Source organism: Carettochelys insculpta, chromosome 5 (genome assembly GCF_033958435.1).
Source record: "Carettochelys insculpta isolate YL-2023 chromosome 5, ASM3395843v1, whole genome shotgun sequence".
Taxonomy (NCBI): Eukaryota; Metazoa; Chordata; order Testudines; family Carettochelyidae; genus Carettochelys; species Carettochelys insculpta.
In genome coordinates, this window is record NC_134141.1 from 100,778,508 (window position 1) to 100,794,411 (window position 15,904).

The window sequence follows — 15,904 nt, forward strand, 5'->3', positions numbered from 1 at the left end:
TCAAATCATACAGAAGAGACAATCACCAGGCAAGTGGAAGGGGCTGTCTGGGGGTCTGCCTCCTCCTGGTACTGCCCCAGCTCTGAGCCTTGCAGGTGCCCTTTAGGGAGTGCAGGGGGGAGGCTGAAGCTCCCTCCCCACACGTGTGTGGGAATACTCTTGTAGTGAGGGAAAGTGCACAGTTTGTTGCATTCCTCGCTCTGGATAGGGAGCACAGAGAGCCAACAAACCTGGACCTGCCTCAGGAAGGGCACATGTACTTCTCTTCCTCCCCCCTCAAAGCTGTGCCTCCTGGAGCTGCAGAAACCATAGAAAGGTACATCTCAAATGACCCCAAGCTGCTGCAGAGAGAGGGCTGGGGTAGTCCTCTCTCACCAGGGCAGCTGTCATACAGAATCCCTCCGCACCAGACTCCTCCCCCCAAGCAATGATTTAAATGAAGCATGTACATTTTTATTTTAGTATCCAAAAAACAAAAACTACTTGAGTTGAGGACCTGAGCAATGCCGGGTAAACCTTCTAGTAGTTTAATAAAGAGAACAGGAAGCAGCTATTATTGCATGGGACAACTAACATCTGCTAGGGCTTTTAAAATGCGTGCTAGCTGTTAGTTTCTATGCCACTGGAAATATTTTAATTATTGGGTAGACTATGTAACCAAATAATTTTGTACTGCATTAGAGATCAACCACAATCTTTTCTGTAGACATCTCTTATTGAACATGAAGCCCTCTCAGCCCTTTTGTGGCTTCCTTCCCATACTGGAGATGTGGTTGGACAAGAACCAGCTCTCAAGGTCTAGTCAGCATAGAACTGGGGCAAAAGGCCAAGTAGCAAAAAAGACCACATAGGGCTCGTATGAGCTCACCCCTAAAGGCTGACTGCAAAATATCTACAGTGCAGGCAGATTAAAATAATTATTCAATAAAAGTACATGTGCTACAAAGAGCAAACTCTTGTCCTACACAATAGTTCCCCTCTTCATAAACAAAATGTAGACAAAGCTATCTCAGTGGGTCACTAATTCATTTTTGTTTTATGATTACTTTGTTCCTCTAATTACTTCAAGCTTGTAAACAACTTGCTCTCTTCATGGAAAACTATTGTCTGTTACAAGACCATCACTTAATCACATAGCAACAGCCAGCCCGGTTCAGATTTTCTCCCTGTTTGTATATTAAGAAAATTGATATGAGAGCAACGGTTAAATATGGTTTATTAGCGATTCTTCCTTTGTTGATTCTACAACTGCCTTGCCAGGATTAAAATGCAACCTATATAAAAAGGGGCCATTCAAAAATTTCAAGAGTGGTAGATTTAAAAATTGGATTGAAAATAGCCTCCTGTATTTCATGTGAGTTGTTTTTTTTTTAAATGAGGTAATAAGATGGACCCCAAAATACCAGCATTCTAAACCAATGTTGTTTGCAGAACTGGACTGGATGTTAAGATAGATGACTAAAATAAACGGTTAAGTTTTGTTCTCCTTAACATTTTTCTTCACTGACTTACTGTTATCCCAATGGCTCATATCTATGTTTATGATAATAAAAGGTCTCACATCCAAAAAGGCACTGCAACCAATGTCCCAGGAGCAGCGATTCAATTTTAAAATAATTTTAATTCCAAGCATAGTCTTTCAAAGCAAGAGTGTAAAATAAGTGCTGCAGCAAAATACCTAACCAAACATTTTTAGGAACTTGCATCTTTCAAAGTTTTAAACCAGCTATAATAGTGTTTTCTGCTTCTTTTATACAACATGAAGCATCACAGGAGAATAATCTGTAACCTAATTAATTTAATATTTATTTCCTACAAGCAACAGAGTAGCTGGATTATGCAAGTCATTGCCATTTTAGCAGGGGATTTTTTTTCCCCACCATCCTACACCAATCACAGTTGCTGAAGCAATATGCAGTAAACTGGCAATTCCCATAAACTGAGTATTTGAACCACACTTCCTTGATATACAAATGGGGCAGCCCAACTTTTCCAACACTCAATTCTTGAAGGCAGAAAGTTATCCTGTGGGATCAAAAGTTTGTTCAAAATATACACAAAGTTTATTATTATGGTCATTACAGAGAGTAATAAAGTAAGTCATTACAAAGAAAATCCACAAGATTGGAAGAAGTGAATTGATGCTCATGGTGTCTCTTCTAATGCTTTGAATTTCCATCACTTTCCATCTCTGAAGGAATTGGAATCCTACTATATTTTCCAGGTAACATAACCGTTGTTTCAGTAGAATATAAGCTGTTCATTGCATTCTCATTTTACAGAATGCCAGGTCAAAGCACAAGTTTAATCCCTGGTGGGGTAGGCTTATTCATTAAGCGTTCCTTCTTAAGAGCCACATTAATGCAATATACACTGTGCTGTTACGATGTAAGTTGGAATATAAAATGCAAGTAATTCTGTTGCTAAGTGCTTTTGTTCCAGGACTGCAGAATACTTTACCAATTTATTAATTCAAACTATATATTGGGATCACTTCATCGCCCCACCACTGAATGCAAGCCATATCTAAAGTCAAGACATAACAGAGAGCAAAATTACAGTGTAGGCCAGAAAGTGAATGTGATACTCAGTAGAACATGATGGAGAAATGGAGAAAGGCATGTTGTTGCTGAACCTGAAATGTGGCCTGGGATATTGTATTAACACAGTTTAAAAAACATGTGGACATGTTATTCGCTACAGAGGTGCAAGGACTCTTACAATTTAACCAAATTATGGCACCATGAAGGGTCTGGGCTCCAAGCTGGACTAATCAATCAAGAAGAAGCTACCTATTGAATCAAGAGCTGTGAGTGCTGCTCCTGGATACGATATTTCCAAGAAACAGAAAAGTTCTGACCAGACCCAAATTTGAAGAGACAGCTTCTTTACCATCTTGGGACACCTCTCTGCAAGATGGGCTAAAGTTTGATTGTGTAATTAAATAAGATACCATATGGAAATCATCCACATGTATTTTAAGCATCTTCAAGCACAGTAATGTCTAGCATCAATTACTGATACCAATATAAATAAGACTTCCTCCCACTCCCCCCAGATAAAGGGATTAATAGCGAACAATATACCGAAAACATAAGAATATTATCTCTTCATATCAAGATTTTAAAAAGCACTTTATTTTTTATTTCACATTTTAATCAAGAGCTTGTCAGCTAAGACTGGTAACTATCAGTGAAAAATAGAAGCATCCGAAGAGATTTTGTTACAAAGGGCACACAAGCCAACCTGCTGTCCCTTCAGTGTAATTTTGATGCTGTAACTCCCAGACTGGAGTGTCAGTCTAGTTCCCTTTTTCAGCCATGCTATACTGGATAGAAGACAACAAATGACTGTGAATGAAAACCATGTTTTTAAGCTTTTTTAATTTGCTGATGTTTCATGATAAAAACACATTTCTAAAGTTAACACTGGCACCTCTGATCCATAACAAATAGCATTTTTCACATCAAATACAAAGGAAAATTACCTGTTAAGAAGATATTACCTTTTAGTTAGCTACAAGCAGAAATAAGTTGGACACTGCAGCCAATACTACTTAAATCAGACTTGATCAAGGAGAAAAGTTAATATTCCATCATTACAAAATTGCCCTCTAAGTCCCTTTTTCCCCCTTCCTCTCAAGTGTCTTTTTCCCCCTCACAGATTCAACAGAAATGTAGGTACCAAAATAACTATATTAAGAGGCAATACATATTGCATAAAAACATAGCTGCCCAAATATGTAATTTAGAAATAAATGAATCAAGTATTCAAATGCCGTGTAACAACATATTCATGCTTACGTGGCTAATTTTATTTTTGAGCTATAGAAAAGACAGATTTCTAAAAAGGCTGTTCCATTCATTATTACATTTGATATACTACCTGTTCAAAAATGGGTTTTAAGTTATCGTTACATAAAAACAGAGGTAGCTAAGTGATAACAGTTCTCAAATGCTATTGAGTTATGAAAGGTCCCAAGACATGATGTGCTTAAAAAAAGTCAGTTTAATAAACAGTCAGGATGGATTAATTTTAAAACTTACTTCATAGTAGTTCACCTTCCCAGGTGTTAATGCTTTCTAACACAAGTACAGCTATTTGTATTTAGCCTTTGTCATCAAGGACAGCTGCTACATCATTGTGCAAACATGATAAATTCATTTTATTAGGCAACTATTTGAGTTCTATTCAAGTACACTTAACGTAATAAAAATAAAATAGGACTATATGTCATAAATTGATTTACTGCTTAGCTGTATTTATAACGAACATTTAAATAGGGATCATAATTAGGTTAAGGGAAAGTCAAATACTCAAAACATTGATTGTAAGGTTGGCATACTTTTATGGTCCCCAAGTGACGATTTATTCATTTAAAATGTCTGATAATGAAAGTCTTGATTTACATCTTCTCCAGCACCTCAAATACGTTAATTAAGAAAGTGACTTTTGCCAGCATCACAAAAATGTTGATTAAGAATGCATCAAAATACATTTGCAAGTAACAAAATATAATTAAAATCCAAAAAAGTGAACCGAAATTGAAAAAAAACATGCAGTGGCCAAAATTTCGTAATGAGTTAATGTAGGCAATCATTTGTGCTCATACAGAACTGAATGCAGAACTGGGACCACAGCGTTCTCACAATAGTTAGAAACAGCAACAACTGCAGGCAGACCAAGATTTGAATCGCTTGCATTTGCTGCAAAATATTTCACCATTTTAGATACATAATGTTACATCATGTTATACTTGGAAGTTAATAAAACAGGTCCATGAAATCCTGCATTTCAGTTTATATTACACAGTTGGCTTTCAGGGGACAGGAAAAATAGTCACTCCAACTGAATTCATCAAAAGATACTCATTCTGCTGAAGTGTCCCTGATTCATAAGATCCATAAAAGCCACAAAAGAAACACAACTCCGGTTTTTCTATATACTTAGGGAAGTACTGAGGTTTTTCTTCAGAGGTCAAAATTATAAGTGCTAATTCGTGCACTCATGGGTTTTTTCCCCCCTTCTTCATACCTTTGTCTTACATGTTGATGTACAAAATAATGGTGGTTTTGTTTTTCATACTAGCCAAATAATAGTTTTGATAGGTGGTTATCAGTGTTTATTTCTGGTAGGATTCTCTGACTTTGGCCTGCAGGGCATCACAGGTCTTCTTGGCATCTCCTAAAAGCATAGCAGTGTTGGGTTTGTAAAAGATTGGATTGTCGACAGCTGCATAACCAACACCCAAAGATCTCTTCATCACAATGACCTGCAAAGGGAAGAGGTTTATATTTTACATCACATGTATCAATCTTCTCCCTCAGTGCAGGAGATTTGAAAATAATCTCTATAGACAAAATACACACACAAGGGACTGATGATATGCCCCATAATAGTCCATAACAGACCAAGGTCATTATGCCACATGAACAAGGTAGACAATAGCCTCCAAATAATGTTCCACATTCCTATGCAGGAAACACAGCATTGCACCCCTTGTATGGGCAAGGGGGTTCTAGGATCCCCGAGAAAGAATGGCTTCCTTTAATCAAAAGCAAGATCAACAGCTGAGTAAGGACTGTACTGGCACACACAAGCCCTAACCCAATCCTCTCCATGGTAAGAATAGCAGTATGAATGTTGTGACTAGGATAGACGCTCAGGCTCTGAGTCTCAGCATGAGTAGTTAACCCAAGCCTCGGCCAAATCCACATTGCTAGTTTTAGGATGTTAGGTCAAACCAAGCTAGCACAAGTCAGTCTTCCCAGGCTGGGAATCTCACTCCAACCTCAGGAAAAACTTACCCTGAGGATGACTGAGAGTGTGAAGAATTACTATACTAAAAGACTCCCTGGGTTACACTGGACACTATACATAAATACTAGACTACAATGAAAACAGGCATAACAAAATGAAGGATATGAAACCTCAATTTCAAGTGCATGTAGCTTCTCAGAATCCCAGCACACAAGATTGGGTCCTAAGGATCCAGTTAAAACATCTTGTGGCCCACCCAAGTTACTTGTGGAAACTACTCCTGACCAACACATTTAGGCCACTTCTAGCCAAGAAACCACTGTCAACAGGAATTACTGTCGGAAGGGATTTCCTAGCAAAACTTCTATCAACTGATTGCTCTTTTGCTCAGCTTTTATGTGTTAATGAAATCTGCTCTGTCAACAGAGAGTACCCAGACTGCCCAGCTCTCTCTTGATAGAACAGCTGCCCAGAAGTTCTGCAAACAGGGCTGCCCAGTGAACTGGAAGCCCTGTCTGTCGACAAAAGGGCCCCAGAGCATCTACATGACTGTTTTGTCAACAGAACACTGTCCAGAGTTGCATTATACCTGAACAGGAAGAGGTATAACACTACCGATGGATGTGCCAGGTTTTGTTGACAAACTGTCGATAAAGCGCATTTTGCATGTAGATGATCCGTGGTTTTCCCCAACAAAAGCCCAGTTTTGCTGGGAAAAGCCCCTCATGTAGACACAGGCCTGAAGTTTACTATGCAAGGGAGAACATGTTTAACTGGGCAGAAAAAGGTGACTACAGACAGATGTCAGGAAGGCCCTTAAAACACGACTACCAAATCCCCTGACATCAGTCCCTAACATTTGACTGCAAAGGCTGGGAACTGAATAAAGTGAATAATCCTCTTTTAAAGGTGAATTATCTAAAATCCATTGGTGGTGTACTGAGTCGATTTGATTCTCCGCAAGAGTCTTCCACACTCTGGAGGGTGCTTAGCTACAATCCACAGTTAACCGTTTCTGGCTGTGTCACTCCCAAAAGCAAACATAGCTTGGCTAAAACGGTGCTTTCCTAATCAATACAGATTAACTGAATTTTTATCCTCTAGAAGATGAGCAAATTAAGATTACGCCACCTTCAGGTGTACAGGTTTTCCCTGATACCTTCAGGGAACTCCCTTGTTCTCCACAATGTTTTCATCAGATGAAGGGCAGCTCTACTTTACTATTACACCTTGTCTATCTCAAAAGGAACCAAAGACAGACTTTGGCACTCAAGAATATTATCCAAACACCCCACCTTTCTTTTAGAATCCAGCCTTTTGATAACAGCAAAAAACTTCCGAGTTAAGGTCCAGCACCAATATTGGATGAGATCACATTCTTGGTAATTATTTCCCAAGATAACTCTTCAGGAAATAATGGGTTGTCAGTTCAGACATGTGTCTTTTAGGACAGACATTCTTAAACTGTGGATTGGAGACCCCATTTCAATGGGGTCACCAGAGCCAGTATCGAACTTGCTGGGACTGGGGGCTGAAGCTGAAACCCCAGCTCCACTCCTGATGAGGGTAGTGGGGCTCAGGCTGAAGCCTTTTTCCAGCAGCAGGGCTTAGGCTCTAACTCCTGTCCCTCCTCTCAGGGTTATGCAGTAACTCTGTCGTCAAAAGGAGGTCACACTGCAATGAAGGTTTGAGAAGAAACAAATAAGTGTGGGATAATAAATGTGTGAGCCAATTAAAGAAAATAACCAGTGAACTTGGAAGAAGGAAGTTGACAGCACATAATGTGAAATGAGGCCATAACAAGGCATTGTGAATGGATAAAATATGGTTATATGGATTCCTCCAATCATGATAAAGGACTATTGAGAGAACACTAATAATAACCCCATTGCTCTGAACACTTGAGTGTTTCAGGTTGGCAAATCTGAGTAGTCAGAATGCACACTAGTGATGACAAATAAACCACCTGTGCAGCTGCAGAGGCAGAGAGACTGTTTAGGCGAGATGGGATAAAAATTAGAGTTACACTTGAGAATTTTCTACATGCTAGATCTTTTCCAAATCAGACTAACTTCTTAAGCTGCTTTCTTAGCTTTTTTTTGTATCTGAGGAACAATAGCTACCAAGGAAAGTACATAGCGGTCTGTCCACTCTACCCTTCCCTTCCCCAGCCCAACACACGTTTATTTTTCTAATACACTGCTCTCTGGAAAAGATGGACTCATGTTTTTATATTCCTAAATTTCAGTCCAATTCTTCTGAACTTTAAAAGGAGGCTGAAGTTACTAGCTTAAGATTTTAGTGTTGCAAATACTTGCCCACAGAATTCTACTCTTTAGACCTTGCAGCCTTCATTATTTTCACAGATCACAGCAAAATCATTGTACTGCAACCTTACTAATGCTCTGCAGTGCACTTCTGAAATACAGAATATTCTGCCAAGCACAGCACAGTAGAGGATGGGAAAATTTTATATGCAAACAAAGGAGATTTATTCTATTAATAATGCCAAACAAAAGCTGTTCTAAGAAAAGATGGATAAATGAGGTTGCCACAACAGTAAACTCTTTCATATCAAGCAGCCCCAGGACCAGGAACTTGCAGGATATTCAAATATTCTGGATAACAGACAGGCATACCTAGCAATACATAACACTAAAGAAAAACAAGATTAGATACTAACAAACAAACAAAAGTGTATGCAGAATACTTTCTTTACCAACAACAGTTGTATTGACTTGTACTGTAATTGCTGTATTTGTATTTACTTTCACTATACTGTATTTATGGAAAACATACCTAAAATTTACTTATAATTAAAATGCCAGTTATTTGAGAGTTCCAGATGATAGAATGCCAGATACGAAAGTGTTTACTGTACATTTTATTTGTTCACCTACCTGTTTTGATTTCCAAACTTCTAGAACTGGCATTCCAGCAATGATAGAGTTAGGATCTTCCTGAGCTGCTGAATTAACTGTGTCATTAGCACCAATCACAAGGACCAGGTCAGTTTCTGCATCAAAAAAGAAAACCTTGAAAAATAAGGAACCACAGTACTCACAGTATCTTCTGTATAGAGTTACCTTATGGTAGCACCTACAGTGCCAACAGAGAGCATACAGTACCTCACACAATGGAGCCTAAATTCACCAGTAGAGTCCCCGCCCTGAACAGATCACAATCTAAATACACAAGAAAGACCTAAAGCAAAAGTGGACACGGACTATGAAGAGATGAAGTTTTTCATTCAACTGGTCAGTGGCAGAGCCAGGAATAAAGCCCAGGTATCCTGACTTCTGAAGCCAGTGACTTATTCATTACTCTGTGCTGCCTCCCTGAAGTAAATCCTTTTAAATTCCCATAAATTTTCAACAAATTGAAAACTGAGTTTCAGTACATGCAGCCACACTGTCCCACAGAAAAACACAAGTTGAACCTTTCTAATATGGCACCCTCAGGACCTGACTGGTGCTGAACGAGAAAATTTGCCAGACTGCTGGAGGTCAATATTTTCTAGCACATTACCAACAACTCCACTGCTTACTGGGCTCTTAGAAGTCATCTAGGTATAAATTAGAGCTAAATAACAGCACAGAACACTGAGAGCCAGGACTGGTGGCTGTAAACAAACTTTATGGGACCATGGGAAACTTGGCCACACCCATGATAAGTGGTTGTCCAGCTAGCTAACCTCATTCAGGATTACAGATGTTGCTGGATGAGAGAGTTCCAGATTGGAGAGATTCCACCTATAGTACCACCGAAGCTTTTAGATCCACAGCCACTTCAACTAATGGAGTATCTAGTTGCAATTATCTCCTGTTGACCAGCCACTACAGGGAGATGTGGCACATCACATGCCATTGGTTCCATAGCTGGTAGATTTTCACAGCAGAGTACTGTGCTGAATTTTACATTCTGGGGAGGGGTATACTCTAGTACTGTGGTGTCCAACCAGTTCTGAAGCAAACTAGCCACACTATTCTGAAAATTTATTTGTCATTCAAGCAACAAACCACACTCAACCATCCAAACAGCTGCCTGTGGCTAGTAGCCAGCATCTCGGATGTTAAAGATCATTTTACCCATTCCCTGCCTGACTGTCTTAACATATCCCTCTCCTAGCCTGTTCCCTCTGATCTTATGTTCCTCACACTATACTCCTACTGATCCCAGTCTTGCTCCTTTCCCTCCCCACCCTTAGCCTGCCTACATCTCCTCTTTGCTACTCAATCCTCTAGCTTTAAGCCAGCCTTCTTCTTCCTTCTTCTCCATGCTCCCATTGCATCAGCAGGGGTAACAGTGGAAATACACAAGGGGTGGGGGGTCCAGTCTTCAGTTCTAATACTTGGTACCATATCCAAGGGACAGTCCTACTCAACCCCTGCAGTCTTGGGTTTGGGCATGCTCGGGGCAGATGGAATGGTGCAGAAGTCAGTTGCCAGCCTCTGGCAGACCTCTACTGAACATGTGCAATGACAATTTTCAGAGGCATATACCTTGACCAAATTTGTGTGACACATCCGTGAGACAGAAAGAGGAACTTTTCTGACCCCAAGGCCAGGGTGGGCAATAATTTTTGCCGTGGGGGGAGGGGGGGGGCACTGTAAGAATGTGGTAAACAATCAAGGGCTGCACTTTTCTATGACATTAAGGGAGGCAGTGCAGGGTTTGGGATGGAAGTTGGGTGCAGACCAGAGTTCAGAGTGGAGGATTGTGGAACAGGAGGGAGTATGACGTCCTGGAGGGAACTGGGGTAGAGGAAGGGGTTTGTGACCTGGAGGAGGAGGGATATAGGAAGGAATGCAGGGTCTGGAAGGGGGTTGTGACCTGGGGCAGAGGTACAGGAATTTGGGTGGTGACATAGGACAGGAGGTGGCTGTGACCTGGGGCAAGGATTTGGGATGTAGGAGCTGGGTATTGGTACAGATGCAGGGACACAGAAGGTTTGGGTTGTGAACTGGGGCAGAGTGGATGTCAGGTGCAGGCTCTGGCTGTGAAGTGTTATCTTAGGTGGCTCCCAGCCAGCAGCTCAGTGGGCCCTCAGGCAGGCTCCCTGCCTTCCCCTCCACCACAAGCTGCTCAAAGTGGTTGGCTCTAGGGGGTGGGGAGGGAGAAGGTGGGGCAATTGTGTCTCTGTGTCCCCCCATTGGGAGGTGAGGTGCTCCACACATGACCCGCGGTTTCCAGCCAATGGGAGCTCTGCGATTGTACTGGGGGTGGGGCAATGTGCAACGGCCCCCTCCCACCCGCACCTCCCACCCACAAAATCATGCAGCATACAGAGACATTCATGATCCCCACAGCCAGTCACTCTGAGCAGCATGCAGGGGAGGGCAGGCAGGGAGCCTTCCCAAGGCTCCCACTGGGCCATGAGACAGTGCTGGGCTGGATGCAGCCTACAGACCACATTTTGCCCTCCCCTAACCCAAGGCAACCCTGCTACCACATTTTAAGTCCCTGCTCCAGAGCACAAAGGCATTAAAATTTGTCAGTGAAGCATATGTTAGAATGTTTTAATCCTGGGGGAAAAAAAATTTATCTAACAATCTTCCACTTTTGCTGAAACTTTCCAAAAGATTCACCCTGAATGGTTACAATTTGGTAAATGTATAAAGTGTCTAATAAGAAAGTCTTGCAGTAGAAAGCCTTAAGCAGAGATGGAAAATATTGCCTATCATTATCCATGCCCCCCCCCCACACACACACACACAGAGTCCATGTTGGCATCTCGTTATGTTTGAAAAGTAATCAAAAAATAACCACTTCAAGTTTAATATCCTACCAATAACGTAGTTATCACTCCCTCTCACCTGGGAAGTCTTCATTGATCTCATCCATTTCCAGCACAATATCATATGGCACACCTGCTTCTGCTAGGAGCACATTCAGCTGACCAGGCATACGTCCAGCCACAGGATGAATGCCAAACCTAGCCAAAAAAAAAAAAAAAAAAAAATCAAGAACAGAAGAAACATACCCATTAGCAGATATAGCCTGTATGATTTCATACTTTTAGGAAAGAGAAGTTACTCACCGTAGTAACGGTGGTTCTTCGAGATGTGTCCCCGTGGGTGCTCCACAATAGGTGACGGGCTCGCCCGGCGCCGCAGATCGGAACTCTTCCAGCAGTTTCTCCTGGATCGCGCATGTGCCGGCGCGTGCCGCTCCCTTGCGCACCCCCGGCCACGTGCACGATCTGGTCCCTGCCAGTTCCTTGACCAACCGCCTCGGATGCTCCTGAAAAACACTAGACAGAGATCCGAAGTGGGGAGGATGGGCGGGTGGTGGAGCACCCACGGGGACACATCTCGAAGAACCATCATTACTACAGGTGAGTAACTTCTCTTTCTTCTTCGAGTGGTCCCCGTGGGTGCTCCACAATAGGTGACTACCCAGCAGTAACCCAAGTAAGGAGGTGGGTAGTTGGTTTATGTGCAGCTTGCTTCCGAAAGGACTGCTGCCGACAGACGGGTGTCCTCTTGGTATACCCGATGTAGTGCATAATGCTTGGCGAAGGTGTCGTAGGATGACCAAGTCACCGCTCTACAGATGTCTTAACGCGATGCCCTTGAAAAAGGCTGTTGATGCTGCCACCGCCCTAGTGGAGTGAGCCCTGGGCAGGGCCAGCAAAGGAATCTTTCGAAGTTCGTAGCACATTTTTATGCAGGACACAATGTGCTTTGAGATTCTCTGTGAAGAGAGACCTTCTCCTTTTGACCTGGGAGTGAGAGATACTAGAAGCCTGTCTGTTTTCCGGAAGGACTTAGTTCTGTCTATGTAGAAGGCCAACGCCCTCCTCACATCCAGGAGATGTAGGCGTGCCTCCTTGCTGGAGCTGTGAGGCTTCGGGTAAAACGAGGGTAAAACTATTGGTTCATTAAGGTGGAACTCTGAAGAAACTTTCGGAACAAAAGCTGGGTGCAACCGTAAGGTTACCGCCTCCTTTGAGAATACTGTGAAGGGCGGCGCTGCCATAACTGCTGCGAGCTCACTCACCCCGCGAGCTGACGTAATTGCAAGGAGGAAGGTTGTTTTTATCGTAAGGAGATGCAGGGGAACTGTGGCTAATGGTTCAAAGGGTGGACCTGTTAGCATGCTGAGCACCAAGTCCAAGTTCCACGATGGTGGAAGCGGTTTCTGAGAGGGGTACAGGTTTACCAATCCCTTCAGGAACCTGGTAACGATAGGATAGGCAAATACTGTGGGCCCCTCCTCTGTATGCCGGAAAGCAGATATAGCTGCGAGGTGGACTTTTATCGAGGATAGGGAAAGCCCGCCCCTCTTGAGGTCCAATAAGTATTCTAGTATTACAGTTATAGGAATGTCAAGTGGAGCTAACTGCTTGGCGGAACACCAGGCTGTAAATCGAGTCTATTTCTGCTCATAAGTCTTCCTGGTGGAGGTCCTTCGGCTACTTTCCAGGACTTGTTGTACTCCCTCCGTACATGTGCTTTCTAAAGGAGCTGAGCCATGGATTAGCCATGCTTGTAGGCGCAGACCCTGAGGGTGCGGGTGCACTATGGACCCCTGGGCCTGTGTGAGTAGGTCTGGCGCCACTGGAAGAGGGAGCAGTGGGCGATCCGACATGCGCAGAAGCAAGGGAAACCATTGCTGCCGGTCCCACGTTGGGACTACTAGAATCATGCGGGCTCTCTCCCTTCTGGCTTTCTGCAAGACCTTGTGGATAAGCGCTGTGGGGGGAAACGCGTAAAGTATGGGGCCCTTCCATGAAATCATGAATGTGTCCCCTAAGGAGCCCCGCCCCAATCCTGCCCTGGAGCAGTACTGGGGACACTTCTTGTTGTGCTGGGTGGCAAACAGGTCGATCTGGGGAAACCCCCACGTATGAAAGATCGGTCGTAGCAGATCGGAGCAGATCTGCCATTTGTGCGTGAGTGCGAAGCGCCTGCTCAGCTGATCCGCTTTCACATTGTGAGCGCCCGGCAAGTACGAGGCTTTCAACGTTATGTTGTTGGCAATGCACCAGTTCCACAGTCGGACTGCTTCCGCACATAGGGCATGGGATCGGGCTCCTCCTTGTCGATTTATATAAAACATAGTGGAGGTATTGTCTGTATTGATCCCGACTACTTTGCCGTATATGTGGTCTCGAAAATGTTTGCAGGTGTTGAACACTGCTCTGAGCTCCAGTATGTTTATATGCAGTGACTGTTCCACAGGGGACCATAGCCCTTGCGTCACCTTGTCGCCGATATGTGCTCCCCATCCTATGTGGGAGGCGTCGGTAGTAAGAAACAGAGATTTGTGGTTGGTGAAAGGGTACCCCTGCTAGCAGGGTTTTGGGGTTTACCCACCACTGCAGGGATTTGCGCACCTCTGTCATGGGCGACACCACCCTGCGGACAGTGTGGGATGTCGGTTTGTAGACGCTCGCCAGCCAATGTTGCAGGCTGCACACGTGCAATCTGGCGTTCTGCACCACAAACGTCGCTGCCGCCATGTGGCCCAGCAGCTGCAAGCACGTTAAGACTGGCACCGTGGGGCTGTATGTAATGCCTTGCACCAGCAAACTGATGGCGCGAAAGCGGGCGTCGGGAAGGTACACCCTTGCTGTAATAGAGTTTATACATGCCCCTATGAACTCTATGTCTTGTGTGGGGTCGGTCTTTGACTTCGCGAAATTGATGACTAGGCCCAGCGAAGAAAACGTGTCCGCTGTGACGCGTATCATGCGTAGAACCTCTGCCTTCGAGGCCCCTTTCAGTAGGCAGTCATCCAGGTATGGGAATATAAATACCCCGTCTGTGCAGGTAGGCTGACACCACTGCCAGGGTTTTGGTAAAGACTCTGGGGGCCGAGGACAGGCCGAACGGAAGAACTCTGTACTGGAAGTGTTCCTTGCCGACCATAAAGCGGAGGAAGCGTCTGTGTGCCGGATGGATCGTTATATGAAAGTAAGCATCTTGTAAGTCAAGGGCTGCAAACCAATCTCCATCGTCCAGTGCCATGAGTATGGAGGCGACTGTAATCATCCGAAAACGTTGTTTGCGTAAGTATCGGTTGAGGCCCCGAAGATCTAAGATGGGCCTCCAGCCTCCTGTTTTCCTCTCTGTGAGGAAATAGCGTGAATAAAAGCCTTTCCCCTGGAATTGTTCCGGCCCTCTTTCCACCGCCGCTATGAACATAAGGTGGTCCACCTCCTGCTTGAGTCTCGCCTCGTGGGTAGCATCCCTGAAGTGGGGCCTGGAGGGAGGTTTTGACGGTGGGAGCGACTGAAAGGGGATTGCGTAACCCGTGGCTATGATCTCCAACACCCATCTGTCTGCGGTGATCTTTTGCCATTGGGAGTGAAACGGTCTGAGGCGATGATGGAACAAGAGATGGCAGTGGCATGGCGCGATGGTGGTGATAGTGCAGCCCTCGACATGCCCGTCAAACTTGTTGCCTTTGGGCCTGTCCCAAGGATGTACGGCTTTGTTGAGAACGTTGCCTGGGAGTTCTGTACTGTTGCTGCTGTTGATGTCGCCCTTGGTCGTAGCCCCGTTGATACTGCGCACGCTGTGGTTGGTATGGGTAGCGTCTTTGCTGAGGGTAATATTTTTTCTTCCTAGACGGAGGGATATAAATACCCAGGGTTCTAAGTGTAGCTCTCGAGTCCTTACTGGAGTGGAGGACCGAGTCAGTTGAGTCTGCGAACAACTTTTGCATGTCAAAGGGAAGATCCACAATCTTCACCTGTAGGTCCCTCGGGATACCCGATGTCTGGAGCCAGGATTCTCTATGCATGACCACTGCTGTAGCCGTTGAGCGTGCCGCCGTATCCGCCACGTCCAGGGCGATCTGGACTTCCGTCCTCGAAGCTGCGTAGCCCTCTTGCACAATTGCCTTTAACACCGGCTTATCATCTTCCGGAAGTGAGTCCATGAGAGAAGTAAGCCTGGAGTAACTATCAAAATTATGGTTCGCTAGGTGTGCCGCATAATTTGCCACTCTCAATAGCAGGGTGGAAGAGGAATATACCTTCCTGCTAAACAGCTCTAGCTTCTTGGCATCTTTGTCTGATCCCCCCCGATTTGTACTGAGAAGTCTTTGATCTCTGCTGGGATGTTTTGACCACCAGTGAGTTTGGTTGTGGGTGACTGAAGAGGAACTCCATGCCCTTTGCCAGGACGAAGTA

The 15,904-nt window shown here is 44.1% G+C and overlaps 1 protein-coding gene across 2 annotated transcripts in view; it reads right to left on the reverse strand.

Moving 5' to 3' along the window:
• Window positions 1–3,117: 3,117 nt before the first annotated feature.
• The window catches only part of NNT (nicotinamide nucleotide transhydrogenase), a 73,847-nt gene continuing 61,060 nt past the window's right edge, over window positions 3,118–15,904 (reverse strand). For both annotated transcript variants that reach the window (XM_074995587.1, XM_074995588.1), the window contains exons 20-22: window positions 11,577–11,695; window positions 8,661–8,776; window positions 3,118–5,272 (exon numbers count right to left, since the gene is read on the reverse strand). In XM_074995587.1, coding sequence (XP_074851688.1) covers window positions 5,123–5,272; window positions 8,661–8,776; window positions 11,577–11,695 — 385 coding nt within the window. In that variant the 3' untranslated portion in view covers window positions 3,118–5,122. The remainder of the gene's footprint in view (window positions 5,273–8,660; window positions 8,777–11,576; window positions 11,696–15,904) is intronic.